A 17,988-nucleotide genomic window follows, 5' to 3' on the forward strand; every position below is an offset into this window, starting at 1 on the left:
GAACAAAAAACTGAAAAAAGTTAGAACAGTATCCGTAATTTCAGATCTTATTTTCTTGAAAACCATTACTAACCGAATTGTCTCCTTGCACACACTGACGGTAATAACATAGGTACTTATTGAAATGGGGATTAGTTGGAGCCTTGGAGCCAATCAAATTTTGCTGTGGTTTCAAACCGCACTACGGCGGTTAAGGGTAAAGGCTCCCACAAACCAACGCGGCAAATACAAATATTCGTACCGCATCTGTAGCACCGATTATATCAAACTATCAACTATCAATCGATAGTAAATTTGTAGGATCCAATCTTAGATGCGTTACGAATATGTTGACGCGTTGTTTTGTTGGGGCTGTTAAGCAGCTGCATAATATGAATAATCGTCAATTTATATGTCTCGCGGAATGTGACGAACAACCAATCTTGACACCGGAAATCTTGTTGCTTGATCAAATATACTGATTCAAAGAAGCTTAGGAAGTTTGCAGACTGTTTCAAAAGTCTATTTTTGTCATTTTTGTCAACATTTTTTCAAAGTAAAATAAACTTTAACTTACTTATTCAAATCTTTTTTTTTTGCCCATTCCTCTTTCACAGTGTCAAAAAAAAAATTATTTTTAATTTTTTTACTACAAAATCAGTTCATTCAAAAATTTGAAAACATTCAGTGAAGAGTATGGCTTCCTCGAACATCAACCACAGCTTGACAACGCCTTTGTATACTTTAGACCAGATTGTTGAAATAGCCTTGATTTCTGTCCAGAGTTACGCTAGAAGCCGTCTGAATTCTTGAAGCGTATCAGGAGGTGTTTGGTGAGAATCTAAAGCTCTTCTGAGCTGATCCCAAGCGTGTTCAATGGGATAGAGGTCTGGCGACCGAGAGAGTAAGACCAAATGCGAAATACCATGGATTTCCAGAACTTCATCGACAAATTTCGCGCGATGGGGTGGCGTATAATCATCCAAAAATGAGAAATTTGGCCCAATAGCAGGAAGAAACAAAGAAATGATATTGTCAATGACTTGCTCGATGGAAATATGCGAATTCAAGCACCAACAATTGTGATATCACTTCTTCCGGCAGAGAATTTCAAGCATGGAAAACCATGTTTGGCGAAAAGTACTGTCTCTGTACGAAAACCACCGAGCAAAAGCTTCAAACCATGCCCATGTTGTCTTCGGTCCGTGTCGGACCGCGGATGAGGTATCAGTCAAAGCGCGATAGGTTGTAATCAAATAGTTGATTGTAAGAACGTAAAGCAACAATTGATCCAAAATTATTAAAAACGCAAACGACAAGAACATGCCTGACATTGAGAAGATTTTCAAACGAGGAGCAGAAAACCATTCAGATATAACATAAGAAAGAAAAATTTTATTTCTCATAAATGACGATTTGGTAGACAAGAATCGGCAAACTTTGAAACGGTCACAAAACTTTTGAACTTTCTCAACTTTTGTGGAGTAGTATATCTTCATCTTCCGATTAATTAACAACCAGTTTCATAAGAACAAATGAATTATACAAACATAACATAATAAAATTATAAGCTTGAAATGTTATGATTATACGAAATACCTCACTCCTGACAATTCTATCGAGACATCTAGTTGTAAGTTTTTAAGAATGACTTGACGTATTCTTCAGTTAGGAAGAGATAACAAACCATGGATTTGAAGTTTTCCAATTCAACTGGTGATTTCTATAGTCCAAAAACAATATCGAACCAATCGGACTGAATGATAAAATCTATTTAAAATATCGTCTAAAATACGCATTCGTTCTATTGTTAAATGTTTCGACGTCAAGAATTAATTCGCTTCAGCCTCGACATGAGAATTATGAACCAATTTCTTAATTGACCTGGAAATGATCGCAGCAGGCGGGTGTGATACTTGCTGACAACTTTTGATGAACCTACCCGAGGGGGATGAATAAGGAAGTCATGATGTGCTGAAGGAGAGATGTGCTGAAAACCCCATCTTTATTTTTGGTTGATTGTCTCAAGGATTTCATAAAAATGAATATAAAGATGATTATGAAAGTTATAAATTAAATATTTCAGATTATTTTGATTAGTTCAGTCAGTATGTGTTTTTCACAGCGAAGTTTTGGGGTAGTTTCTGTTTGGGGTGATTTCTTCTATTTTGGGGTGTTGAATCCAAATCTGAAGTTTGCCACCAAAATTTCATGACGGCATATTGGAAAATATAAAAAAAAAGAAAAATATCATTTTTAACTATTTTTCGTCAATGATCTTTCCCTTCAAAAACAAAGTACCTATAAAAAAGTTCCTACAAATTTCTCTCATTATGTTTTTTGTTCGATTAACCGTTCTGGCTCAAACAATAGTTGAAAATTGGGATATTTTATTGTCTCTGGAAAAACCCACTGTTTAGGATAGTTTTGATTCCTTCTGTTTTATATGGTTTTGGGGTGCTTAATCTGAATCTGAGGTTTGACACTAAAATTTGTCGACGGAAGTTTGAAAAAATGTTAAAAATTTCATTTTTTGGCGATTCTTTGCAGATAACTCTGAAAATATCAATCTCTCGTTAATGATTCAATAATTTCTTCTTCCAAAACAAACCAGATTCGTTCAAACTACGAAGCGATCATCAGTTTAGGAAAAAGTAAAAACCTCACTTGAAATTCATATACAAAATTAATACTTATATGTATAAGAAATCTGTTTTATGATCGAAAATCTTTTATTTTCATAATGATCCACTCAGCTTGCTTTGACTCGTTGAAAGGGGTTAAAATTTCTATCGAAATTCTCCTATAAAAAAAGTAAATCGATTTTGATATGAAGACGACGGGAAGCCAACTTGAAATTCATAGAGAATATCAATATAATCATAAGAAACCTACGTTATATAAGCAAAAATCTCTTCGTCTTAGTCGAAAGGGGTGAGTATTCTCATCGAAATCAACCCAAAACACAAACTAATCGATTTCAACACGAAGGCGATGGAAAGCAAACTTGAAATTGACACAGAATATCAATATAAGGAAATTTCATCTTCAATTCTCCTTCGTACTTCGCTACATCCTCCGACAAATTTTCCACTGGTTTCATCATTACACTGTGTTGAAAAGGCAGAGGTTAAAATCAAAGGTGTTTAGTCTGGGGAGCGTGCTAGTCATTCAATTTGTCCTCTTCTTCCACTTCCAATCTATTTATGTTGGATATGATCGGTGAACCATTCTCTTTTCTTTATTTTTCGCAAGTACTAATCAGAAAAGTCTAGTAAATTCTGAATAAGTTATTTGATTTCAAATGGTTAGTCCAACTATTAACAAAATTTGTCAAATTTGTCAAGTGTGCTGCATTTTTGAAAGTCCATCGAATTACCTTAAAACAAGGGTGCCACTCAACCCCCATATCCATTTAAGATTTCAGGGGTTGCTTTCATCACGCTGAATCATTAGAAGGATTAATTAATCTCTTTGGAAAATGCCTTCTTTCTTTGGTTCATAGCTATGCTTGCAGTTGATAGTTCAACGAAAAATAATAAAATTTTTGAAGTAGGTATACAATACCGAACTAGAAAACAAATATTCAATTAGACATTGCACACCCCAGAAAATTCATGATTTTCAGATAGATAATGTAAAATTTCAATATTTTCGTGACCAATCGTGACAGTGACAGTGAATCGATTGCTTTCTTATATCTAAATGTGCCATGAAAAGGTTTCTGTGTTTCTTGGTTTGTTTAAATACGATGGAATCTATTTTCAGCAGTTTGTTCAATTCTCATGCATTCTTGGATCATCCTGTCTGTGGGGTTGGGGTAGATATTATTTTATTCTCTATATTTAGGATAATTTTCAGAATTCTTAAACGTTTTAACGTTTGGTCCTTCACCATTTCACAACATATCATTTCGCGCTCTCCAAAAATTTAAGCAAGCAATTTACAACATCAGAAAAACGGATGCCGTTCAGAAAATACAACAAAATATAGATAACTTCTAGATATCCAGATTGTCGGAGAGAGTCACTAATTATACTCATTTCTGAAAAAAATGTTAAACTCTCTTTGAATATTAGAAGTTAGAGGCAATATCCCTTACCTACATGTTGTTCAAACACAATTTTGAAAGAAATTATACCTGAATATTAGTTTCGTATGGTACCTGGAAAAAACTAATTGATAAAAAGGTATTTGAAAGCCAGTAGGATGGCGCCATACTCTTCACAATACCATTCATCTGTCAAGTCACTATGCTAATACCTAACGATGTTTGGTGGCCACCAAATATTTTAATTATCATTTAAATTCACAGATTATTATAGATAAGCACTTGGTTAATACGTGATGTAAAACTGAAACTTTTGATGATTTTATAGTTTTATGAGAATTAATATATCATGTTATATATTTTTGAAAAGAAAAGAAAAATGCGATTTCATTTGTTATAGAAATTTTTATGGTTTACATTAAAAAAATACAAATTTGTATTACAACTTCAAAACTAATTTCAATAAAAAACATATGATCACATCAATGAATTCTCCTGAAAAAAGTGGCTGTAGAATGTTTTTGTTTCATGTTTATAACACCAGATGTGAAGAAGTTATGAGACCTTTTTATTCTCGCTATTTTCAACCTATAACTTGGAAATGGTTCAATTTGTGGGCTGCGGTTTTCACCAAATTAATTCTCTCAGAAAACGAACCCCAAAAAGGTGCTCATTTACTCCTAGCCCGAAGGAATTCTGAGTTTCCTTCACTAGACAACGGATTTGGTACAACCGATACATAACCTTTTATACTTTTTAAATATTCCATCCTTATTATTGTATTCGTTGTAATGTAGTGAATTTTGGATTCAACATTTTTTAGGATACCGAATAATCATTACTATTATCTAATTCATTTTTTTTCTTTTCATTACAGATTAAATTAGCCAGTGTCCAAAACACAAGATGAGAGATGTTCACGATAACCTGGACGGCATTGAGGCCTTTCCAGATGAACAAAATATAGAAGCAGCCATCTACTCTAACATCACATCTGGCGATCATGAACTTCCTATCGACATGCGTTTCAATGACGGACATAAACTATCTATTATAGTATATAGTTTTTTATTTGTATTTTCCGCTATCGCGAATATAACTGTTTTAGTGTTGTTACTCAAGAGAAGAAGAAATAATCCTTCCAGAATAAATATGATGCTGATACATTTGGCGATAGCTGATTTATTGGTGAGTTCTTTGTGATTAAAATCAAACTATTTAGTTATGAAAATATTTTCTGAGGGGTTCCTTTCCAAAATGGATAAATAAATTTGAACGCTATCCACAATTCAGTCAAGTCCCAGCCAGTATCAACTTGGTTTTCTCTTTCGTTCTTTTCCTCAAGGTGCCTCATCTATTGACAAACATAGCAAAAGCTCTTCTGGGAAACTCTAAATAATGCATGTGTCTCTAGGTTCATCCAATCTCCATAAGTAGAATCTCTGCTTACCGACATGACGATACGCTGTATTTTTCTCTATCTTCCTATCATTAGAAGTCCTGGAAGCTGGTTTTGATATATCGCAAGATATGGCTACAATACGAAGTTTTTCAGCAATTTACCTTGGGGGTACCTATTTTTGCTCATTTATTATAATTGTTTTATTGCACTGAGTAATAAGACAAAATTAGAAGTTTTCGTTGTTTTTCATTTTTGCTTACCTGACGTTTCGCCCAAAATAAGGGCTTCTTTAGAGGCTAAAATTTACATACATTCAAAATACTGAAGTATACTAATACAAAATAAAATTATAACATTCTTTAAAAATTAGCAACATTATGTTGGGAAGTACATTAAAAACACACTTAATTCATCAAAATTAACATATCTATTCGTTTCCTAATTGCAAAAGAACAATATCTTCATCAGAAATCATCTATATTATGTTTGGTCTGTCGCCACTGTAATTGTGACATTATTCATCTCTCAGCGTAATTATATTTATCTACGTTTAGTTTCTTATTTACGTATCTATTAAGTTCATTATTACAATAATTATGTAGTAATACTTTTACTTTATATTTTTTTCAATTTTAATTTACCGTATTTTAAAATAATAATCTAATATACAGGGTGAATTACTTTCGATTAATTACGTCACCGTCATTTTTTCACAATGGAACACCCCTATTTTGTCTCAATTTTCCGATTACTCTAGCTGAGCTGATTCCAAAAATGTATCACATGTTGATTCCAATTGGTACATGGTGGACAAAATATAAAAGTTTTGTGTGTGCTCATAAAGTAACGCGTAAGATTCTTTATTAGTTATAGTTATACTTATTGTCTAGCGCCATTTGGTTTGAATGTAACACCTTGTAGTTTGTTACATTTTCAGATTAATAAAAATGAGCTGTTTTCAAACATGTTACATGGTGGTCTTGCAGACAGAATATGAAAGGAATTATTTCTTATCAATTAAAAAAAAACATGGTCGCCTAGTTTTTTGTGATATGCCATTATTTGTTTAGTAATTTATCGGTGTTTAATGAAAGTTTAGACCTACAATATTTTTGGTATTCGTTTCAATTATTCAATAATCTTATTATTATCATATTGCATTTTTGTCCACCCCGTACCAATTGGATTCAACATGTGAAACATTTTTGGAATCAGCTCAGCTAGAGAAATCGGAAAACTGAAACAAAATGCGGGTGTTCCATTCAATGAAAATGACGGTGACGTCATTACTCGAAAGTAATCCACCCTGAATATTAAATCATTAATTTAAAATACGGTAAATTAAAATAAAAAATCGACGTGTTTCAGGATTATTTCTTAAAATGGTCTGTTTAGCTAAAAATGAATTTGTTCCATACTTTACGGACACAGTGTATGTTATTGAGGTTTGCTATTTATCCTGAAATTGCAATTGTATTTTTCCATTTTTATCGTCAATACTTCCAATATTTCAAGTTTCAGGTTGTTTGGTTCTGTGTCTAAAATTTTGATGTTTTCAAAGTCGAATGTATGGCTGTTATCTTTTGCGAGCTTAGCAAGGGCTGTTTTCTCCGTTTTTACTATCAACGTATCAACATAATTGGCAATGGAATGTTGTTTTATTTTAGTCTGGCAGTATTGACTTGTATTACCTATATATTTACTGGGATAATTGGTATGAGATGGTATACTGGATTTTATCTGTGTGCAGTATTCGTCCGTGCCTTCAGTTTTTTAGTATTATATCGTCCTAATTAGATGTCATGAAAAAAATGCGTATTTTTATATTTACTTGTGTAGAATATTTTTTAGTCGGATATTTGCAATAATTGTTCATTTCGAATTCAGTTCAAAGAAAAAAATATATATTACAACCGCAAAAAGAAGCAGTTAATATGGGGTCACCATTGTTAAATTTTATCCTCTGAAGAAGCCCCCATATGGGACGAAACGTCAGGTTCACAAAAATAAAAACAACGAGAACTTCTTATTTTATCCTAGTACCCCTTAGGCCACTCATACTCAATCTTTTTTCACCTTGGGCCGCATAATTGCTACTGTTCATTCTTGCGGGCCGCAGTAATTTACCTACTTGTAAAACTAGCTTTAGCCGGCGCGGTTTTAGTTTATCGCGCATAATCGAAACCCTTTTTTTAAGTCGGTTACAAAGTAGCCTAAGTCCTTTCCAAAGCTCTACTAGTTCCTGTTTGTGTACCAAATTTGATCAAAATCAATTCAGTGGTTTATGAGTCAAAGCGTAACAGACAGGCAGATTACGTTTTTTTGCATTTATAATATTAGTAGGGAAGTGAGAAAATAAAAATATACAGGGTGTTGGGGAAATGCTCCCGAAAACGAAAACGGAATACTATTGACAATTTTTTATTTTGGTAGGTACCATGATTTCAAACCCTTTTATTAGCATAATTCACGCAATAATGCTAATAAGAGGTTTCAACAATCATGGTACTGGCCAGAAAAAAAAATACATAATAATATGATTATTTAACTATATATAATCAGCTAAAAAAACGCACCCAAGGATACATAGAAACGAAAACTACAAGAGCAAAAATCGTAAGATAAGACATTCTCGCTAAAAAGATTAGGTATAGGCAGTATCATAGTATGTATAAAGAATCCATTGTTTATACAATGGTAATAGTGTTCTGTGTGTACGCAATAAGGGGGAAAACAAAGGTAAATGAGTAAATATTGATACCGTTATTTTTGCGTAATTTCGAAACCTTATTTCTGATACTACTGTGAAAATTGTAATATTTTACTAAGCCTTGGCTCGGGCCGCACGTTGAGTATGGCTGCACAAGGCAATACAGCAATTATATTTTAGGGAAACGAAATAATTCCACATGAGTTCATTATGGTTTTATCTGAAAATCCACATTTCAATGCTTCCAGAGCACTAAGCTCTTCTACTCAAGAAATGCTCCCGATTACAATAAGCACTCTAAGAAAGTGATTTACCGAAACAAAAAGAAGAAGCCTTCGTAAGTGCTAAATAAATACAAACGATAAATAATTTGATACAAAATGAATTTATGAATTTATTAAACAGAAATGTTATGAGAATATTGTGCGGAGTACGCAGGAGAGACAGCTGCAGAAACTTCTTTAAAAAGGAACTAATCCTACCACTTCTGTGTCAGTATATAATTGTATGTGTTCTACATGTGAAAAGTGAAAAAAACGACCTTAATAAGAATTTAAATTCATATGGTACTAGAGAAGTTAACATGTAGGCACACAATACCGTACCATAGAGTCTCGAAAGCTCAAGTCGGAGTAAACATCAGCCAATAAAAATCTATAATAACTTACCGCAAAGTCTCAAAGAGATGGAAAGAAAACACCTTAAAAAAAAACTAAAAGCCTTGCTAGGGGAAAAAGCTTATTGAAGCTTAACAAAGTTCTGGGCGGACGATCTGCAGAGTTTAGCAGGGCCGCCGCCAGACATTTTAGCGCCCCGGCAAAATAAAATTTTACCGCCTTGTTTTGACTAATTTAAATGAATTTTCTTCAAAAGAGCCTCTGCTATTCATCTCATGCAGCTTTTCAATTTTGTTAAATTTTGATCAGAGTTCGTAGAACTGAGCGCCGCCATTGTCCAAAGATTCACCCCTGAAGTTAGTTATAGATAATTCCGCGCACTTTATGAGTGCACTGCGCGCAGTCGTCCTCATAATGACGGCTATAATGGTATTTTAATTATGTCCGTTTTATCTGTAGCACTTCTATATTCCTAACCTTTTTCTATGGTTCGACCAAAAAGTGGATCGGTGTCGAGGTGGGGTAATAAATCGAATAGTTCAGTAAATTCAACACACAGTCTAGTAAGTACAAGTCAAGTACAGTATAGTATAGTTCGTCGTTGCTCTCGCCCCTTGAGACACAGTGTTCAGCTTGCACATTTCAAGTTAGTTAAATATTGGCCTAGTCGCCACATGGTTAGAAAAGACCCTACAGTCGGTCATCGGTTTCAGTCACCAAAATCTTCGTTAGTACCCAAGCCGGTAAATTGTAATTGGATAAGTGCGTGGAACTGATTCATAGTTTCCGATAACTAGTTAAGCGAATCTTGTAAAGTGTACATTGTGTAATTGTATATATAGACCTACTTCAATAAATAGTGTGGAAAATCTCATGGTCCTTCGAACTTCATAACCCAGTACCTTAAAGTCCAATTTATGTATGGATGTTCACATCTTATAATTACAAATTTCATATGAAATCATATTCATCAATTAAAAATCTTAAAGGTGCAAAAAGTCTTGTTTTATTAACTGACTTTGCGCCCCTACAATTGAGCGTCCCGGCAAAATGTCCGGTATGCCGCTCCTGGTGGTGGCCCTGATGTTTAGCATAAATCTATAAATTTTTGTCGCAATTGTATTTGTATAGTTATTTATATTTTATATCTATATATTTGACACCCCATGTTAATTTTGATAGGACGCATCTTTTTCATGTAAAGCTTTCAATGTCGGGTTTATCCAATATATTATTCATTCATGGCAATACATATTTGTCATCTATAGTTTCATCATTCGATAATCTGCCATAGGCCATTTAATTGTTCCGGAAAAATCTTGTTTCCTATAGACGAAAAGACCATCGCGAAATTTTTTTATCTAGCATATAATTTAATTTGACATAGAACTTCTTCTCGATGAACTTCTGGGTATCATTCAATTTTGCAACATCCATTGTTCTGATTGTATGTTCCACTCTATTAGAAAATTTTGACCAGGTAACTGTATTGCATCTTCATTTACTTGCAATAATTTCATTAGTATTTCAAGTGAGTAAAGGTGAAATCCACTAGAATTTCTGATTGATTCTGAGTCACTTGGCACCATGCTGCGCAAATTGCGGTGAAGTTCAACTACATAGGATGGGAAACATGTCTTGAGAACAAAAAATCTGAAAAAAATCAATCAAAGGACACATTTTGGGTCTGAAAGATCTGATTTATTTGACATATTCGTTCAAAAAAATATCAGATACGCAACAGAAGTTTTCACTGAAAAGATTCTCAATTCCGATCGCTATCCAATCATCCTGGAACTAGAAAACCGGAACAACATTCCTCAACAGGCATTTGAAAAAACAATGAACTTGACGAAACTTGTGAATGAAGTCGGATATTAGAAAAAAACTGACATAGACAACGAATTGAATGAAATTACTGAAGAAGTACAAGCCTTCCACGAAGAAGTAACTAACTAACAATGGCAAAAGCTGCATCTGATGAGGATAGCTCACCACTGGAAATTAAATCCCAGATAAAATAGAAGAACATAGTGTTAAAAGCCGCTCAGAGAAGTTTAAATACAGAGTATAAACGCCAAGCAGACAGAATCACAAATTTATTTGAGAAAAAATTGACAAAATATAGAAATGAAAGGTGGCAAGTACTTTCCGATTCCTTTAGAACAATTCAATTTCAGAGCATAACATTTCTGAACTGCAGGCTTTAAGAATGACAGAAAATATAATTACCAAAACCAACAAGTAACCACGGTCATTTTGTTTAATGTTTCAGAGACATTGGACAAAATGTGGCACAAGGGACTAATAGTCAAAGTTAACCAGGCTGGTATTAGCATTTCAAGTTGACAGGACAATATGTACGCCACATTACATTTTAGGTGAAATAAACAAGAACCTTACACTGACTATGTCAATAACCAACGGAGTTCCGCAAGGTAGAGTATTATCACCAAAGCTGTATAATATCTATACGGCAGATATTCCATTCAACCTTGAAAATGACATAAGAAATTAATTTCAAGCCTTATCAGACAATTTTTCAATTCTGGAATTGAAAAATTGTCTGATAAGCGGTATAATTAAAATCATATATTAATACACAGACGTGAAAACCATTATTTATTTATTTATCCTTGAAAATGACACCAGGATATTCACGTATGCAGCTGATACTGCTATTAGATTTGATTAGATTAAAGGAGGGGTAAAAGATCATCTGACTTCGCAAACACCTTGATCTAAAGATCTATTGTGCATCCCCGCGGTGTTTTCCAGTCCGGCATTATTGTCTCAATGAACTTTATTACCTTTCTGGGATTCTTCAATTGTTCCAGATTTAAAAACCAAGAGCCAAGGTGATGTAGCCTTGTAGTATTTTATGGCTCATTTTGATCTTGGCAAAAGATATTTTAAAAGAGCCACTGACACCATCCTAGAGAGCCAAGCAGTGTTCAGTGTGTGTTCAGTAGTTAGAGCACATAATAGATAGAAGTAGATAGAGTCAAAGTCGTGGCAATTACGGTGGGGTAGCAACTTTAATAAAAAAGACTGTACATTATAATAAGTTACAGAGAATAAAAGAGATGAGTATTGAAAATCATTTTGAGGTATCCGCTATAAGAATTCCTAGTAAACATTTAGTAAGTGTAACCTTATACAAACCACATTCAGGCAAGTTTGATTCATTCATATCAGGATTATCCTCATGTTTGGAGGAAAGAACGAAAGGAACGTTAGAGAAAATTTGTGTTGCAGGAGATTTCAATGTTAATTTCCTGAAAAGTAATAAGAATTCAAACGAAATCTTGGAGTTGTTCGAGTCGTACGGTTTGTTTCCGGCTTTCAATGAGGCTAGCACAGTTAATTTATAAATACAGAAACGTGTATTGATAACATTTTCACGAACATATACCAGGAATCTTACAAATGTAGAACATACGACCCACAATTATCGGATCATTCAGTAGAGAAATTGAAATTGATTGATGAGACACCTCTAACAAAAAGAAAATATATAACTAAACATAAAATAACGGAAGAAAATATATCTAAATTCGAATAGAAACTGAACGAAATATTCATTGTTCAACATGTCCTCGAGTAAGAAGGCTGTTTCATGCGAGTCTCTGAAAGTTGATATTCCTGAATGTGGTAATTGCAAACGCACAATTATGAAAAATATAGTGAAGTGCAATAATTGCACTAAAGTTTATCACCCTGGTTGTGCTAATAAGATAAAAAAGTGTTGTGATGAGGATTTCATAAATTCCAACGATGAAAATTCTTATGTTTCTCCGCTACCAAATAGTGTTAAGAGTATATCAAGTGAATCTACCCATAAAGAGCTCCTACTCAAAATAATCTTCGAATTAGAAGCAAAAAACTGGATTCTGTTGGAAAATAATTCATTATTGAAATATAAGATTTCTACACTTGAATCTGAAATCAACATCAAAAACAAGCAGATTATCGACCTGCACAAGAAATTGAAAATCAACACAGATGTTAATATGAGTATGGTAGAACGCTTAGAACATTAATATCTATCTATATTCTAAGGTAGAAAGCGATGTACCTACGTAGTTATCCTTCAATATTAAAAGATGCCGTAACTGACGATCATGATCGCTCAAGCACTATCCCAGTTCAGGGCCCCCGCAAGGTTCATCAACGCCCGCGTGCCGAAAATATTTTGGCGCCCCTTATAGGGGGGAAGTGGAGAAAAACGTCGCAGGATAATTGGCAAAAAATGTTTCAGTTTTTGTTAGGAATTTATTCGTAGAAGGTTAAAAAAACTTTCAGCAACCTTTATTGAATGCCTTAAGAACTTAATGCTGTCAGTTGTTGCATAATACATTTTTTAAATTTTTCATTATTTTATTCAAGCATTCGATCAAAACCGCATTTCATTTTAATTTTGTAATGAAACTGCAGAGTTTTCAAAACCTGAGCTTTATTCTTCTTTAAATTATTCATAAATATATAAACCAAACAATAAACAAATAACAAATAAAATATTCAATTATAGGATCGAATTAAAAGGAGGTTTTTCTAGATTTGGCTGCTGCGAATTCTTTTATTATATCATCAAAATCAATTTTATCGAGTATCTCTTGCTCTATAGCTAAGATGGCCAAACCAGATAATCTTTCTTGTGACATAGTAGACCTCAAATAATTTTTAAATATTTTTAATTTAGAGAATGATCTCTCACCAGAAGCAACAGACACAGGTAAAGTCAGAAGGATTCTTAAGGCAATACTAAGATTCGGTAGAGAAGAAGTTAGATTATTTTCAAAAATATATTGTAGAATTTCAAGAGGATTTGACGCTTCAGGTAATGAAAACACTCTTAGGGTTTTTATCTGGTTGAATAAATCATTTTCTTCCACGTCAGCCTCCTTCTTTTCCTGATCAGTAAGCTTTTGTTGAAGAGCATGACAGCATTTTAATAGATCTTCGTCATTTAATTTGAGAATATCACAAATAAAACCAAAAACGTTATCGTATTCAGATATCATATCGAATCTACTATTTAAAGGACTTAGCGTTTGATCAATTATTTTCAAAAAGAAATTAATTTTGAAAGCGATTTTTGGATCTTGAGGTGCCTCATCCGTGTGTTCATAATCGAACAATTTTGGTTTATACTTTCGTCTTACACTATATAATGGAGGAAAACTTTGCTCTATCTCAAGAGCAGCCGCTAGTTTTCCAGCTTCAGAAAGTTTTTCCTCAAAAACATTATCATCTCTATAATTTTTAAAATGATCAACTAAATTCTTTAAATAGTTTTGGCACACTTTAATGTCAATCGCTACACTCTGCATCATTTTGCTTACAATATTAATTTGGGATAAAACATCATACCAAATTATTACACTACAAATAAATTTGAATATTTGATAAAAGAGAATTTGCTTTATGTCTAGTTTCTATGGTGAAAGTATCATTTTCAGCTAATTCTAAAAGGCTATCAGATATTTGAATTAAATGAAATTTTAGCGGTTTTATAGCATCAATCCTACTTGACCATCTAGTATCACTTAGGGGTTTTAGATGTAACTGAGGAACATGCTTTTTTATAACATCCCATCTTTTTGTGGATGATGAGAAAAATGTATATAGTTTTTGTACAATATTAAAAAAATTCAGTGTTTCATTTGAAACCTTAGCAGCATCATTTACAGTTAAATTTAAGCTGTGTGCAGCACATGGCACAAAAAAAGCCCTAGAATTAGCATCGAGTATGCGTTTTTGTAAACCAATATGTTTTCCGCGCATATTCGCCCCATTATCATACCTTTGACCTCTCATGTCTTTAATATCTAAATTTAAATTTTCCAAAAATCCCATACAAAATTGAATAGCCCTTCCCCTGTAGAGTCGAATATTGAACTAAACGCTATAAAACTTTCTTGTATTTGAACCATTTAAGAACTGTCATTTAGAACAACATAACGCAAAACAAGGCTTATTTGCTCTGTATGGCTTTCATCCAGTGTACATTCTAAAATTATTGAATAATATTTGGAACTTCGAACCATATCCAAAATATTATTTTTTACTTTAGAAGCCATCAATTCAATAATTTCATTTTGTATCTGGTAGCCTAAATGATGGGTCATCCTTAAAGAATTTGTTTGTGAGTTTTGCACTCGAGTAATGTGCTCTCTCATCACAGGATCAAAAGATGAAATCATTTCGACAGTTTTGAGGAAGTTCCCATTATCATTTTCAAAAAGTTTTTTAAAAGAACCTTGAAAAGCTAGACACTGTCTGGATAAAAATTTAACAATTGAAACAATTCTTTCTAGAACGTCATGCCAATATTTTTTTTCAGTTTCTAAAACCTGTAAGTGATGATCGTTCACCGTTGTGGACAATTTTAACATTTTTTTTAAATTCATCCATTTATTCATGTGAACTTTATGTGCAATTGATGTTTCATGCCTTGTAATGGCTGAGGATAAATGTTGCCAATCAGAAAAACCATGAGTATCAGAAAAACTAGTAGAAGTCTTAAGTATATTAAAAAAAAAATTAAGTATAATATGATGGTGGCCCCAGGTAACAAATTCAAAATATCAAAGTCGATTCAATTTTTTCACGATTACAAACAATACTTCCCTATTTGAAGCAAATAAAAATAATATAATAGTATATAGGTATGGGCTAATTTAGGATGTGCACTATTTCAAACAGAAAAAAAATATCGAATTTTATAGACTAATAGAAATGCTAATACTGTATGTGGATAGGTACTTACCATTTCATATTTTTTAATTTAATCACCACAAGAAACAGTAAAACAAACCACAATTACACAAAATACAAATCTTTTCAATTATCTGAGTATTTTAATTTTTTGCGTCTTGACCTCAACCCCTAAACGTTTCGAAACAAAATACCTAACTATTCTTTGGATAGGTTTCTGCTGTTATAGCATAGCAAGCAGATTTTGGTAGTTTCAGAAATTCTCTGTAACCTGTAGTATTTTTCCTACAGATGGTGGCGAAAGTTTCAGTAATTCCCCTGGCTAAAAGCTATCGCTTCGGTATTTATGATTGTTTTATGTGTACCATATGCGTTTTAGTGATGATCGAAGAAATGGTGGCCGCCGTCCGGTGCAGGTGGTCCATAAAGAAATCCCGTACCAACAAAGGGATGATTATTTATGATTTGTTTACTCGAAAAGAATCGTATAATTGCAATCTGTGGCCGAGGTTATTTTATAGGGATTGCGACGTTCAGGAACTTGCATAAATTAGAAAAAAGGAGTTTGGATGTGTAATAGATGTCTTTGCACGTTGAAAAAATTTAAAAAAATTTTTCAAAAACCTTTGGACTTTCGATTTTTCATGCGGTCTATAAGAGATTTTGGCGCCCCTTTAGAGTGGCGCCCGCGTGCGGTGCACGCGTTGAACGCGCGGTTGCGGGGGCCCTGTCCCAGTTCCTACAACAATGGTTCCGTCAGCGGGGACTTCTTCCGCTCCGACGAAGCGGATGATCAGTGGGAATTCTAAAAGTAATACAAGAAGGGAAAACCAAATTATATCATCCAAACCATCAAATCTGTCTAATGCTCCTAATAAGTCAATTCCCATTATTAACAAAAGGGAAATTTCACCAATTAAACCTAGTAAGGAAAATATGAATGGAATTTTGTTTCCCACAAAAGAGCTGCTTCGAAACGTAACAAAGCACTAGTTGTTGGTACGAAAGTAGACAATTCAAATGTCGAAGGGGTTGAAAAATACAGGGTGTTTCATGTGTCTAACCTGAAACCGGAAACTACAGTTGAAAATCTGCAAATTTTTCTGAAAAATAAGTTCTCAATAGTCAAGTGTGAAAAGTTAACATCAAAGTATCCTGAAAGCTATTCCTCGTTTAAAGTGCTCATTTCAAGTTTTGAATATGAGAAAGCTCTTGACGGATCAAATTGGCCAAATAAGGCAAGTATTCATCGGTTTTTTCAACCGAAACAGGTGAATGGTCCAGCAGATTAGAGATAACCAAACTTTAAAATTTGAGACTTGTGCAGTTAACCGTCCAATGCATATCCAGCAAATTGGACATCATCGAGTTGTTCCTGGCAGAGAATAATCCTGACTTTGTTAGTACCTATTGCCGAACATTGGTGCAGTTCTGGAAGTGTGAAAACGATGTCAATTCCTGGATACTTTCTAGCTGATTATTATTGCCGTCCCAATCGAGCTAACGGAGGATCTATGATCTACGTAAAATCAGGATCACAAAAGTTGTGTGCTTCGAAGTTTTCTGCCGAAATGGAATGTGAAATGTTTGGAATCATGGTAATGGCAGGTACCTTTAAGTTAGGTATTATAAGTGTTTACCGACCTTGTTCTGGAAATTTTGTTCTTTTTCTTGAGAGTTTAACATGTGCTCTGATTCATTGTATCAGTTTCGTCGATATTATTTTTGTATGCGGTGATTTCAATGTAGATTTTTTGACAATCAACACAGAGAATTGTAAATTATTGATTGACTTCTTGGTGTGCTTCAATTCGAATATAACATCTACAGACCCAACAAGAATATTTACTAACGTTACTGGCCATATATCAACTTCAAAGGTTGATTATATATTAACTAATGCTAACCTGTCTGATTGTACGGCTGAGGTGTTTGAAGCCCATATTAGTGATCATCGAGTCATATCCCTGGACTTTCTCGCTAATCTGAATAATATTAATAAACCTCTGTCAAATGTTAACTATCAACTAGTCAGGGATATGAGTAAGCAAAATCTTGAAGAGTTTACTTTTCGGATATCTTTGAATAATTTCGATGAAATATATGAATGCACACATATTGATGAATGTTTCAAGGATTTTGTCGGTATTGCTTAGAATACTTTTAATACATGTTGTCCATTGATAAGAAGGACTAAACAAATTTATGAACGCAAGGGATGGATTACTTCGGAAATCATATCTACTAAACGGGAGCTGAATGATATCCATTGGTTGCATACGAATATTAGAAATCAAGCTACTCATATTTTGTATAGGAACGCCAAATATTCTTATAAGTCCCTCATTAAGAATGCAAAGCTTAACTATCATAGAGACATAATCGAAAAATCAGACAATAAGAATAAAACTTTGTGGGCGATGGTAAATAAGTTGACTGGCCGAAAGGCTGAGAGGAATGAACCTATAGCCCTTATTGTTGACAGTGTTCTGCATAGTGAGGCCGATGA

At 33.6% G+C, this 17,988-nt stretch overlaps 1 protein-coding gene across 1 annotated transcript in view; it reads left to right on the forward strand.

Annotated features, from left to right (window-relative positions):
- The window catches only part of LOC123686509 (adipokinetic hormone/corazonin-related peptide receptor variant I), an 87,995-nt gene that overhangs the window by 22,446 nt on the left and 47,561 nt on the right, over positions 1-17,988 (forward strand). Inside the window, exon 2 of the mRNA XM_045626706.1 lies at positions 4,908-5,218. Coding sequence (XP_045482662.1) covers positions 4,937-5,218 — 282 coding nt within the window. The 5' untranslated portion in view covers positions 4,908-4,936. The remainder of the gene's footprint in view (positions 1-4,907; positions 5,219-17,988) is intronic.

Source organism: Harmonia axyridis, chromosome 1 (assembly GCF_914767665.1).
Source record: "Harmonia axyridis chromosome 1, icHarAxyr1.1, whole genome shotgun sequence".
NCBI classification, from domain to species: Eukaryota; Metazoa; Arthropoda; class Insecta; order Coleoptera; family Coccinellidae; genus Harmonia; species Harmonia axyridis.